General features: G+C 44.7%; 1 protein-coding gene across 1 annotated transcript in view; it reads right to left on the reverse strand.

Moving 5' to 3' along the window:
• Positions 1 to 9,442: 9,442 nt before the first annotated feature.
• Positions 9,443 to 13,481, reverse strand: part of LOC133365167 (EH domain-containing protein 3) — a 39,326-nt gene continuing 35,287 nt past the window's right edge. Inside the window, exon 6 of the mRNA XM_061586655.1 lies at positions 9,443 to 13,370. Coding sequence (XP_061442639.1) covers positions 12,843 to 13,370 — 528 coding nt within the window. The 3' untranslated portion in view covers positions 9,443 to 12,842. The remainder of the gene's footprint in view (positions 13,371 to 13,481) is intronic.

Consider the following 13,481-nt stretch of genomic DNA (forward strand, 5'->3'; position numbering starts at 1 on the left):
CCAGCCTGCCCCAGACACTTGGCACTGTAGCCCAATCCCCCCATACAGGTGGTGTGGGGCTAATAAGCCTGCCCATGCATCTCACCTACCTCTTCTGCCCCTGTGAATTATGTGCATGCAATGCATGCATGCATGCCATCAAGCTAGATGGCGGCAGGGGGTCAGCCCCTTAGGGAAGCCCCCGCCACCATCTTGGTTAATGGCAGGCATGCGTGTCACAGGGACAGGAGAGGTAGGTGGGGCGTGTGTGCCGGCTTATTGAAGCCTGTGCTCACTGTATTGGGGGAGTGTGTGCGCCTGGGAGCTCCTTCTCAATCTGCTGCAGGGTCAGGAGCCAACGCTGCTGCATTTCGCGGTATGGGAGCGCTACCCTCCCACCCTCTGGGTCGTAGGGGCCTTTGGCCAGGGCCTGACCTGGCTGCCCTCTGGTGCCAGCCCTGATAATATGATATGGCTAAATTTCAATTTGGGCCACAGATCTTCTGTGGAAATTTGTAGCAAGATAAAATTTTAAGCAGAGTTAAAAGCAGATTTTTTAGGTTTTGTACACCCCAAGTATATGTTTGTATAAGGGGAGTGGAGAAGCAGAAAGAGTAAAAGAAAGTCGTATCATCTGTCCATCATCTGGAGTTCATGTATAGCTGGAATAGGATCTGAATTTTGGCAGACAGAGACAGTTGGATTTGTAAAAACAAGGAATTATTTGATTCAGGGTATGAAGAACCTAGATTGAGGTGAGCCTAACATAGTGGCCTGAATTTGATCCATGTATTTAGGCTTTAACTTTGCTTGAGACCCAACAAAAACACAATTAGCATACTTCAGTACCAAGGGAATCCGAGGGAGAAAGGAATTCAACGGAGCATATTTTCCTCCTTTCCTCAGAATAGTCTGAGGGGGAGTAAATTATTTTTGAAAACCTCAAAACAGGAAATGCTTATCAGTGCGTCAGGAAGTTCCTATTACTTGGTGGAAGTGTTACTTGAGGGTCATTGCTCCTTTCAGGAGTTGTTTGTAAGTAATTTATGGGTCATGATGGGCGTAGGACCATCCGCGGAGAGGCTCTGCCAAGCTGGAAGCGATAGTGGAGGGGTGGAGGAATGAAGGAAATGGAACGATTATCTGACATGCCCGTTTTGTACATTTGCACCGATAATATTTTCATTGTTTGCTGGGGCAAATTAGTATCCTGTTTTCGTTCTGCATTTCTGATCAGAAAGCAGCAAACATGTCTTTGTTTTTTAAAGAATCTCTTTTAAAAAAAAGTCTTCCATTTCGTTATACACTTAAGTGTTCACGTGTATAAGGATCTGTGCGGATGTAATGCTGTCCACTCCTCTTGGAGGCAGTATGCTTCTCAGTACCAGTTGTTGGAAACCCCAGAAGGAGAGAGCTGTTATTGTGCTTGCCTGTCTCCCATTGAAGCATCTGGTTGGCCACTATGAAATCAGGATGCCAGACTAGATGGGCCACTGGCCTGATCCAACATGCTCTTCTTAGGTTCTCATGAAGGTTAAAAGATTCAGGACACACAAAAGAAACTCCTTCTTCACACAGTGCATAGTTACGCTATGGAATTTAATCCCACAGGAGATAGTGGTTTAAGAAGATTAAACAAATTCATAGAGGATAATGACTATTAGACGTGGTGGCTATGTTCTGCCTCCACTGTCGCAGGCAGTACATGCCCCTGAATACCTGGTCCTAGGAATTTCAAGTGGGGAAAGAGTTGCTTTTGTGCTCAGGTCCTGCTTGTGGGCTTCCTATTGGGGCACCTGGTTGGCCAGTGTGGGAAGAGGATGCTGGATTAGATGGACCACTGGCCTGGTCCAGCAGACAGGCTCTTCTTATCATAGAATAGTAGAGTTGGAAGGGGCCTATAAGGCCATCAAGTCCAACCCCCTGCACAGTGCAGGAATCCAAATCAAAGCATTCCCAACAGATGGCTGTCCAGCTGCCTCTTGAATGCCTCCAGTGTCGGAGAGCCCACTACCTCTCTAAGTCATTGGTTCCATTGTTGTTTGGCTCTAACAGTTAGGAAGTTTTTCCTGATGTCCAGTCAAAATCTGGCTTCCTGCAACTTGAGCCCATTATTCCGTGTCCTGTACCCTGGGACGATCGAGAAGAGATCCTGGCCCTCCTTTGTGTGGCAACCTTTCACGTACTTGAAGAGTGCTATCATATCTCCCCTCAGTCTTCTCCAGGCTAAACATGCCCAGTTCTTTCAGTCTCTCCTCATAGGGCTTTGTTTCCAGTCCCCTGATCATCCTAGTTGTCCTCTTATTTTCTTAACCATGGCTGAAGGAGGAATTGGAAACTTATGCATGCTTTCAAGATGGGGCCAGCTCTACCATTAGGCAAAGGGAGGCAAGTGCCTTAGGCAGCAGGTTCTGGAGGGGAGGCAGTAGCACCAATCTCACCTGCTGGTCCTCCTGAGCCCACTGGCTATTGTTGGAAATCAGAGTTCTGTGTCCCCCATGCCTACCATTCACCCCCTAAGCTAGCTTGTTGTCCTCATGAGCAGTGGTGGATACTGTCCAATTGCCAGCGTTTAAGTAAAATTCAACTATCAATCTAGCTAGCTAACTTCTATATGTGGAAGGGATAGGCGCCATCATGCTTTTTCCTTCAGGCAGCAAAACATCTTGGGCTGGCCTTATATAAATACTTTCTCTGGCAGCCATCTTGACAACTTCTGTCCTGAGCTCTGCCTTCAGAAAAGATCCTCGCTCCAAACATCCTTCACATAACATGCACTAATATCTTTAAACCTATCTCTCACACCGATAAAACATACTTGTGGACTCTGGGCTGCACCAGTTCATAATGCAAGTGGTGGCTTACTTGACACTGCACCTCCTTTCAAAAAAAAAAAATCCACCAAAAACTACATAGAAAGTGAGACTTCTTTCGCACTATGAACTCTTTTACCCAGCCATAACTAACCGATGGAATTTTCTCCCACAAGAGGCAGTGATGGCCACCAGCTTGGATGGCTTTAAAAGAAGACAAGACAAATTAAGGGAGGATGAGGCTATAAATGGCTGTTAGCCATTATGGCTGTGCTCTACGTCCATGGTCGGAGGCATCGTTATCATCATCATCATAAATAATACGACGCTGACTACCAGTTGCTGGGAATTGCAGGTGGGGAGAGCGTTGTTGCTCTGAGGTCCTGCTTTCAGAGGCTGCTGGATGACAGCTCCCATCTTCCCTGACCATTTGCCATGCTGCTAGGGGTGATAGGAAATGAAGGCCATCAACATCACGAGAGCCACAGATTCTCCACTTAAAACAGCCTTTCCAAACCTGTTATCCTCCAGAATATGTTTGGAATTTGGACTACAACTCCCATCAGCCTGAACCAGTACAGAGGGAAAGCACAAGTCTTGGTCATTACATTAAAGAGCCCCATCATAAAACAATCAAGTTGCCCCTCCCTGTAGATTTTACAGAATCAAAGTAAACAGTTAAGCTTGCAGGATTTGGCTTCTCAGCATAAATTTATTCAGGGTTTGCCAAGAGGTCTTCTCAGGCGAAGCTTATCAGTCCTTTCTCTGTGTCTGACATTTCCCTAAGTCTTTATATCAGTCTGCCTCGTTTCCTCAGGGGCAAGAGCGTCAAGTCCCAACATTTCTTTTCCCCTGACAAAGATGCTTATGCCAGTAAGACCAGGACAGCAGGACAGGAAGAAATTTAACAAGTTATCTCTGAGCTTTTGCCATGTAAGATGTTCCAGTTCTTTTGATAATAGCAACAACAAAATAAACTCTCCTGGTGTTGTCACCTGAGTGTCCAAAACCCATAATGGATCTAAGGCTAAAAGAGTCTCGTCTCCACTTAATTGGGCCCAAGTTCTATGCGGATGTTCTAGAAGAGCCAGACTATGACCTGGGAGACCAGGGTTCGAATCCCCACACAGCCGTGAAGCTCACTGAGTGACCTTGGGCCAGTCACTGCCTCTCAGCTTCAGAGGAAGGCAATGGGAAACACCCTCTGAATACCGCTTGCCATGGAAACCCTATTCCTACGGTTGCCATAAGTCGGAATCGACTTGAAGGCAGTCCATTTCATATTGCAAGAAATTGTAAGGGTATGTCCTGGCAACAACTTTTGCCCTCTCTCTGTAGTGATGGAAGCAACTCCATCTGCTTGGGGTCTGCTCTGCATGTTTCTGTTTTGACTTGTTAGTTGGTTCTGAATCAGATCTATTAAATCTGAAGCTCTATTCCTCCCCCCCCATTGACTATAGAGGGGAATATATATCTATATATAGATATTCACAAAAGTGGGTGGAATTTGCAGGAAAAAGAGCCCCTGTAGAGTGGATTAACCCTCTCAAATTGCAGGCAGATCCATCCAGGGGGATTTTGTGGAGGGAGCCTTTAGATCGTGTGCATGTGTTTTAAGCTTCTGTTTTATTTTCTGCCAAAACTGGATGCAATTTGCAGGTATGGTTGCCCCTTCTGAGGGAGTGAAGGCTGCAAAACTTCACATTGACTTGGGACTTCAGGTCCTCAATCCAACTCGAGACGCCTTCCTAACAGCACAATCCAACTCAGGCAAATGAACCTCACCTGAATCACCCCATTTGCTTCGCAACTCAGGCTGCACATGCAGCCAGTGCACACCAATGACTGAACCTGGGATCCTCTGCATGCAGCACATGTGCTCTCCCACTAAGGCACAGCCATTGTCCTGTCCCCAGTGCAAAGAGGCAATAAGCCTCTGAATACCACCTGCTGGGGATTACATCATGCACAGTTAAACTGTACATGTAGTGATGGCACCAGTTTGTCAATGGTTTATTTATTTATTGCATTTATATACCACACCATAGCTGAAGCTTTCTGGGCGGTTTACAGCAACACCTGGTTCAGGTGCTTCATTCTGTATTTCAGTTGTGTTTTTTTTACTTATTTATTGATGCCACCCAGAGAACATTATGGTATGAGATAACACACAAATGGTTCAAATAAATAAATAAGACAGGTTTAAAATGGAAATAAATTAACGGAGGATCAGGCTACCAATGATTTACTAGTCATTATGGCTAGATACTATTTATTTATTTATTTAGCAATTAATTAATTAAAGTTATATCCTGCCCTTCCTCCCAAATGGAGCCCAGGCTGGCAAACATGCAATAAAACACTAAAAACAGCTATAAAACATCCTAGAAACAAAACAAACATTAATTTTTTTAAAAATCACATTGTTTAAAAAAAAATCTTTTAAAAATTACCCATAAAAACATAGGAAGTCCAGCATTGTGCTGGAAGGGGTGTAAGTCAAGGGCTCATTTAATCGTATGTTATAGGCCTGTAGGAAAGTATCTTCTTCTGGAGGCATTCTCACCCCACCCCCCAAAAAAATATCTAAAATAAAAGAGCAACAGCTGAAGAAACCCCCCGAGTTGGCTTGATTAACACTATTTATGGGAGAAAATTTGAAATTGAAAAGCAAGCCTCTAATTGGATATCTATAGTAGCAAAAGCTGTTATTGCCAGGTTCTTGAAAGTTCGGACTAAGACCCAGAGAGGATTCACTGGCCTACGGGCATCAGAGCCACCAGTCTCCACTGTAATGGGTTCATTATGTCTTCCATGATTCTCATTCTGTGGTTGGCCCCAGGCTTAGCAGTCGTTTTGTATACAGATGGCACTCAGGCAGATGAAGGGTTTGCTCTTCCATTCCATGGAGGCTCTCCCAGGGTACCTTTTTCAGCAAATGGGCACCTTGCATCATAAATATCAAACCACTCTTGCCTAAAATTCTATATACAAGAACAGCCTTTGCCGACCTAGTGCCCTCTGGTGGTTTCAAGTTAAACGATTTTTAAACTGCCCCCCTCCCCAAGGACCGCTTGAAAATTGCTGAGGGTCTTTGGTGGACCATTTAATGACTTTTCTATCTGTCGTAGCAACTGTAATGTGCTAGATGCTATATGAATTTTAATTGTAGTTTTATTGCTTCTCTTATTTCTTATATATTGTATTTCAGTGTTTTCCACAGAATTCAAATTGTAATGCAATAAAATACAAAGTAAGAAATAAAAGGATTAAAATACAATTAAAATCAATTGAATACATAATACGATGCATGTGACATCTGTCTTCAATCACAAACCCACAGGAATGCCATGGATGTGGATGAAGTGTGTGGACCGCTAGCGGTCCATGGATCATACTTTGGGAACTTCCTGCTTTAGATTACAATTCCTATCGGCCCACGCCAGTTCCTACAGCACACGCAGCCAAGGAAGTGGCAATGTCTCAAGACTCCTGCTCATATTTATTATGCCTTTTCAAAACCAGTAAGTAATTCATCTTTTCAGTGACAGGCGAATTGCTTTCCTTTATTCTATATACTCCTTTATTTATTTTTTTAAAGGATTTGAACTTTGTTAACATTCATGTCTGTACAAGCAGGACGGGGGCATGTTTGGGGTGGGTGGGTCAGAAACTGTTTCACCACTTCCGCATTCCACTGTAAACTGCCCAGAGAGCTTTGGCTATGGGGCGGTATATAAGTACAATAAATAAATAAATTCTGCAGTCTGCCCTTGCAAAAACTCCACCAGCCCACACAGGAATAAGTATAGGCTGTGCAATTCAAACAGTTGGATTACTCTGGTGTGCAGGTGATGGCTTGGGAGAAATGGGAGCTGTCCCCAGTCTAGGGCAGTGCCCAAGCTGCCGTCTGGGTACTCAGTTGGCATAGAAAGCTGCTGTCTAGGCATGCCAAAAGAGGGTCATGATACCGTTGGAGACATCCCACATGCTCCTAGAAATCTATTTGCTATTACATGTAGGTTCCCCCTTTTCTCAAAGAGGTATCCTTGGTTCTTCCCCTCTTCCTTTTATCCCCACAACCACCCTGTGTGGTAGGTTAGGTTGAGAGACAATGCCTGGCCCAAGGTCACACCTGCTGAGCTTCATAGCTGAGTGGCCATTTCCGGTCCTGCTGTTCCAGGACTTAGTCTGACACTCAAACTGCTACCCCTACAGTGGCTCTAATATAGCGTGAAAATAGTGTGTTGAATGGAGGGAAGGGCTGCAGCTCAGTGACAGAGCACATGCTTTGCATGCAGGTGGTCCCAGGTTCAATCCCTGGCATCCCCAAGTAGGGCCAGGAAACTCTATACACCAGTCAAGGCCGATGGCTCTGATGTCAGTGGGGCAGTGAATCCGCTCCGGGTTTTAGCCTGAACTTTCAAGGCGCTGTTCTCAAAAGTTCAGACTAAAACACAGAGTGGATTCTACTGACATCAGAGCCACCACCGGCACAGACAATCGTGTGCTGGTGCACTAATTGTCCTGACTCAGTGAAAGGCAGCTTTCTATGTCCCTCGCTTGGGACACAGCCAAGACATTCGGCCAAAGGATTATGTCACAGTCAGGTTTTCTCCACCTTCATGCATGAGTTGCCTAAAGAACTGGGAGTATTTTCTGATTTTCTGGAACATCTTGGTGTCTACTACGGTAGCACTGTAAACCAAAAATGAAACACGTTGTGTGGTGACACAGCAGAGGATCTTCTTCATGAGATTCCCTCCCCTCCCCTCTTTTGCAGTGCCATCCCCTCTGAGGCTCACCAGGCACCAGCTCTGGATTTCAATCCCCTTCTGTTAAATATTAGACAGGTGCCGACTCCGTTGTATTTTTGGCATCTCCTGAAGACCTTCCTCTTTCAGCAAGCCTTTTAAATAGAGATCTTCTGAATGTGCATCTGTGCTGGAATTTCTTTAGATGTTTTATCGTTTGTGTATTTGCTGCCCTGGGTTCCTTTGGGAGGATTTATTAATATAAATTTAATAAAGCAAACACTGGATTTGTTTTTGACACCAGCTTAAGATCTGGGTATTCACTCGGTCATTTGTGGGCCTTTAAGACTTGTTGTCTGATGCTGTGCTCTGTTTACTGTTTTGCTGTTTACTGGTTCTATATTGTTTTCTGTGTTGCATATAACACAGTGGGGAGGAGAGCCTGGCTGGGAGTCCAGAGTCTGTGAGTTCAAATCCCCACTCGTGTCTCCTGGGTGTCAAGGGCCAGCTAAAGATCACCCCACAGTGAGTGGCTCAGGGGTTACGTGCCCTGCCACCTGTGCAGCCGTGGGCAAGCTGCATAGTCCCTAGGAGCCCAGTTGCCCCCTAGCTGGCAGTTGCGGACAAGGAAGGGGCTGGCTTGTGCAGCTGCGGGAAGCTGAGCAGGCCCTAGCCAGCTGGGGAGGACTAACCTCAGAGGGAGGCAATGGTAAACCCCCTCTGAATGCCGCTTACCATGAAATCCCTATTCGTAGGGTAGCCATAAGTCAGGATCGACTTGACAGCAGTCCATTTCCATATGAATTATGTATTCTGCCCTGAAACCAAACGACAAAAGGAGGCCTAGAAATGTTTTAATAAACAAGATATAAGAAAGGTATGTGAGGTGGTCTGGGGATGCAACTGAGTTTTTTTTTTTAAATCGTCGTGCTTCCCCTTCTCCAAATTGAATCTGGATGGTGACACTGGGAGCAGTACTAACCCTCACCCCCAATATCTGCTATTTGCCATGTAGGGCAAAACATATCATATGGTATGATACATACAGGTACAGAGTTGGGATGGAAAGGGCAACGATCAGGAAAATGACAAGGAGGAAATGAATGAATTTCTCCTTCCCTGTCACAGTTAAGAATTTTTAAATAACACCCCATGGTAAGGATGTCCAGATGTGAACCCATGTCTGGAGCCTTTTCAGTTGTGGCTTCTCAGCTGTGGAATGTGCTTCCCTGGGAGGTCTCCCAAGAGCCTTTATTGGCATCTTTTCAGCATCAGGTGAAGGCTTGTCTTTTCCCCCCCCGACTTTTGATAAACTAAGATGATATCGTCTGTTATTAGTCAGCTACCAAAGCTTCCTGGGACTGTTAGGGAGGTTGTGATTTTTATGGTATATTTGTGTTTTTGACAGTGTTCTAAGTTGTTAGGAGACCTTAGGGTCTAACAAATCTAGTAATAAATAAATAAATAACACCCTGTTGCAGTAAAAAAACCCAAAGGTTTTTGGCGTCGCCTGAAGACCTTCCTCTTTCAGCAAGCCTTTTAAATAGAGATCTTCTCAATGTGCATCCGTGCTGGAATTTCTTGTTGTCCTGAGCATGAATCTCTCACATCACATCCACTTTGGCCCCACGTCTGTACAGTTTTGGTCATGTCAGGTCTCTGGTGCAAATCAAAAGCATGACAGCAAAAAGTTTCCAAGATTAACCCAGCTTCCTAGACCAGGGATGGTCAGAGATGATGGAAGATGCAGTCCCACTATATTTGGAGGGCCACAGATTTAACATCCCTGTGATAGATCATGAAACACTCTTCAAAAACCAGCAAGTAAATATATTTTAGTTTTCAAATATCCACCTTGATCATTTCTGAGCAAAGAGGTCATTAATGCCACTGAAGTTAAAACCAAGAGGAGGAGGGGTTAATCCCCTTTCATTTTATTTAGATTACCAATCAGCAACATAGATTTGGAACACAGATATCAGCAGTTCTGAATTAGTACAAGACCAATCGCTGGCAACTGCACAAAGTAGCTTTCAGCACAGGAACGTTTGTTTCATCTGTAGAAATAAGTTCAGAATTCAGAGACACTCCCAGTTAAATCCCATTTATGCAAAGCAACAGCAAACAAAACGGAACAGGTCTTCACCTTTAATAATAGTTTAGGATGTAGGTACAAAAGAAAGGTTAATGCATTAAGTTTTGTTTTTAAAGACGTGATAAATGCACTGCAGTAAGCATGTTTTGACACACAGAGAATATATATTTCTCTATATAATATTAACACAGAGATATAAAATAAGTTATACCTGTCACGGTTCTGTCTTCCTTACCCCCCTCTCTCAAGTCACAGTAGAAGTTCAGCACATACAAAACATCAAGGACTGTAATCTCACTCTTGACGTCAACAAAATAATGGGGTCAAGAAGAGGCATGATTTGGGCTGAGGAAGAGGAAGAACAGCAGGGAATAGTTTGGCTCAGGCTTTTCAATCTGAATAAAGTTCAGAATAATTATTCTGGAGATAAATCAGAGGTGACTGTTGGGATGGAGGCCACAACTGATGTGCAAATGGATGCTTGGGGGAGACCGACAGAACTATTATTAGTATTTCCTCCTCCTGTCCCCCCAACAATGGATTGGACAAATGATGAAATAGTAGGTATTCTGAAGATTTGTAATCATAATTGTACGCATGCATACACACACCCCTGTGCAAATACTGAGCAATATTAATTCAACCATGGTGGAGCAAGCATTTAAAGAGATGTATTTAAAGAGATTGGCTTGCTCTAGGTTTAGGAAATACCTTAAGGGCTTGCTCCATTGGTACCTTCCCTTTGATCTTGCCATCATTTCCATGCAAGGCACTAACTTGAGTTTCTGAACCAGAGACAGGGAACCTATGGCCTTCCAGATGTTGCCGGACTTCAACTCCTATCATCTCTGGCCATTGGCCATGCTAACTGGGGCTGAGGAGAGTTAAAAGTCCAGCAACATATGGACTCTGAGACTGGTGCTTCTGATGTCAGGGGGGCAGTGAATCCGCTCCAGGTTTTAGTCTGAACTTTCAAGCAGCTGTCCAAAACCCAGACTAAAACCCGGAGCGGATTCACTGCCCCACTGGCACTGGAGCCACTACTGTCTGGGGGTCACAAGTTCCCCATCCCAGTACTAAACTCTCCAACTTTAAGAACATAGGAAGCTGCCTTTTGCAGAGTCAGGCCACTGCCCCACCTGGCTCAGTATGGTCTACTCTATGCTGTCTACCCTTGGAAAAAGTTTTCTAAGCTTTCAGATCAGGCTCTGCAGCCTTACCTGAAGATGCTAGGAACTGAACCATCTGCATGGAAAGCAGTTGCTCACTGAGCTTTGGCCTTTCTCCACTTCTGTCAGGCTGTTATCTGCAAAGCATACGAACCCAGCAGTATCATTTTTCAGACTTGCATCACATGATCCTAGCTGCACTTGCAAATCTGGAATACTGTTTACTGAAAAAGAATGAAATGTTGAACCCAAGATCTCCCAAACACTGAAAGCGTGTTCTTAATGTAGTGTTTTCAGCTGGGGCCTCCTGCCCTCTCACAAGAAAATGCAGATGACCAGGGGAAATTTCCTATGGTTAAAACAGGTCCACAGTTGGCCCTTCACAGAGTTAGTCTGCATACAAAATTTGTACCACAAGAATTCCATACAAAATTAAAGAGACAGACATGACAGGCAGGAAGACTGGACACTGCACAAAAATGCTTCAGATCCAAGTGCAACTTTGAAGCACCATTCTCATTCCAGAGGTATTTTTCACCTAAGGGTGCTTCCAGACAGAGGACTCAGAGTGCTGGCAATCATTGCTCTTCCACTGTAAGCTGCAAGCCAAATTGAAATTGGCTGCCCACTCTTCAGGACTGTAGAACACCTTGCTGCCTTCCATCCACACAGTGGGCATGACGTAGCTGTGCAGGCTGTGCTGTCTCTAATTTCCTCACCCATCATTGGATACCACACACCCTTCTCCTGACATTAAGTGGGTGCTTATCAACACATATTTTAGCACCCTGTTTTGTACATCATTTTATAGATTTTGAAGCAACACAACTGCAAAATTAAAAAAAAAAGGTTGTCATTTTTAAAAAGAGTGTCTGCAAGCACAGGGCAAGAGAACTGCAGCTAAACTTACTTCTGAGTAAACAAAGTTACAGATTGGGCTGCAGTTTCCAAGGATTTCATCCTAGAATGCCCATCTCTCAATTTGACAAGCGAATCTAAACAGACAACTTGAACTAGTCAGTTTCACAACTCCATCTGGTCAGGTTGTCTGCCCAGACAGAAAACATACCAGGTTGATTTTTTCCACCCCTTCTTGGTTGCACTGCTCTACCACAGTGCAATTGCAAAAAAGATTTGTTAAAAAATTTTTAAAAGTGTGCTTTCAGCACAGGACTAAAAGATTGCAGCCTTAAAGTGCCAGAAATTACACATCTGTACTTCGAAGTGAATCCTGCTGCTTGAATGTGGTCTGCTAATTAAATAGCTAATTTTAGTGGTGGCTTGAGGACACTCCAAGAAGCAATTAATTTAGTCTGAGAGTCAGTAGACTGGGGGGAAGAGTCGCAGTTCAAGACATGAAATGGGTCTGAAACAGGAAATATACAGCAAACTAACAGAAAAAAGAGGGGTGTCTCTAACATATTATTCACCTTCCTCAGGGACAACTCCTTCCCCCCTCCCCGAGCAATGAGACCCCCACATGAAAAGACACTGCATTGCTATTCTGCTCTTTCCCTCAATGGATTTTCTACGGGAATAAAAAAGAACAGAGCAAAGAAGGTATTAAACCTGGGAGATGTACAATGTGCTCGCCATACTGCCATGAAGGTGATGTGGCAACAGCACATTAGAAGCCTTGTCTGGAAGCATCCTGATATGTTTTGGCTTGGGACCCAGCAGAGATTACAATGCTTATTTAAAACTGTTAAGGTCAACCCCAAGAAGACAAACAACGACCGAAACCGCGCTCGCCCGACTCTATTGATCACAGCCTACAGTGAATTCACTTCCTTGGTTCCTCACATCACTTTATTAACACATTATCTTTAGGAAGCAAGGATGTCACCAGGGAAGGTTTAATTGCATATCATGAGAAAGTACTGGACTTTTAAAGTTTTGCATCAGGTTGACACCTGAAAATTATTGTAAGCCAGAAGATGGCTTCACATCTCAATTAGGTACAATTTAGGAATATTCATTTAACTCCCCTCTCCCCAGCCTCCCTCCCCCCCAATTCCTTTCCAGCAGCCTGTCACTCTGCAAGTTTCCTCTTAGATGGAGGGATGAGATGAGACGGAAGGTCATTGGGAAGCTCATGACCTTCCAACTTGACTTTTATGAGATGATTGGCCAAAGCAAACTCCTCGTCATCCAGCATCCCATCCTTGTCGATATCAGACAGTTTCCATATCTTGCCCAGGACTGTGTTCGGCAGTTTGGACCTCACCATCTCCTTCTTGGCATTGGCCCCAGTTATCTTCCCATCCACCGGTGACAGTGTGTAGAAGATCTCGTCGTACATGGGCTTATCTCTGGCCACCACCCAGTTTGCATCATCAATTCCTTCTCCGGCTCCCTCGCCGTAACCATGCCCAAAGGGGCCTTGCAGGGTGCCTTCGAAGGCTCCTCCCTTCACCATCTGGACGGGCCTCTGGGACTCCTCCTGGCGCACCAGCACCATGAGCTGCGCAATGTCGTTGGCCAACATGTCCTCTACTGCATCCAGCAACTTGCTCTTTAGAGGCTGGAACTTGCTGAAATCTTGAGCCTGCAGTTGCTCCTGAAAGACAGGGGGAATTAACTCAGTTAAAAGTTGAGAGCCAGTGTGGTGTAGTGGTTAGTCTTGGACTAGGACCTGGGAGACTGGGGTTCAACTCCCCATTCAGCCATG

Source organism: Rhineura floridana, chromosome 10 (assembly GCF_030035675.1).
Source record: "Rhineura floridana isolate rRhiFlo1 chromosome 10, rRhiFlo1.hap2, whole genome shotgun sequence".
Lineage (NCBI taxonomy): Eukaryota > Metazoa > Chordata > Lepidosauria > Squamata > Rhineuridae > Rhineura > Rhineura floridana.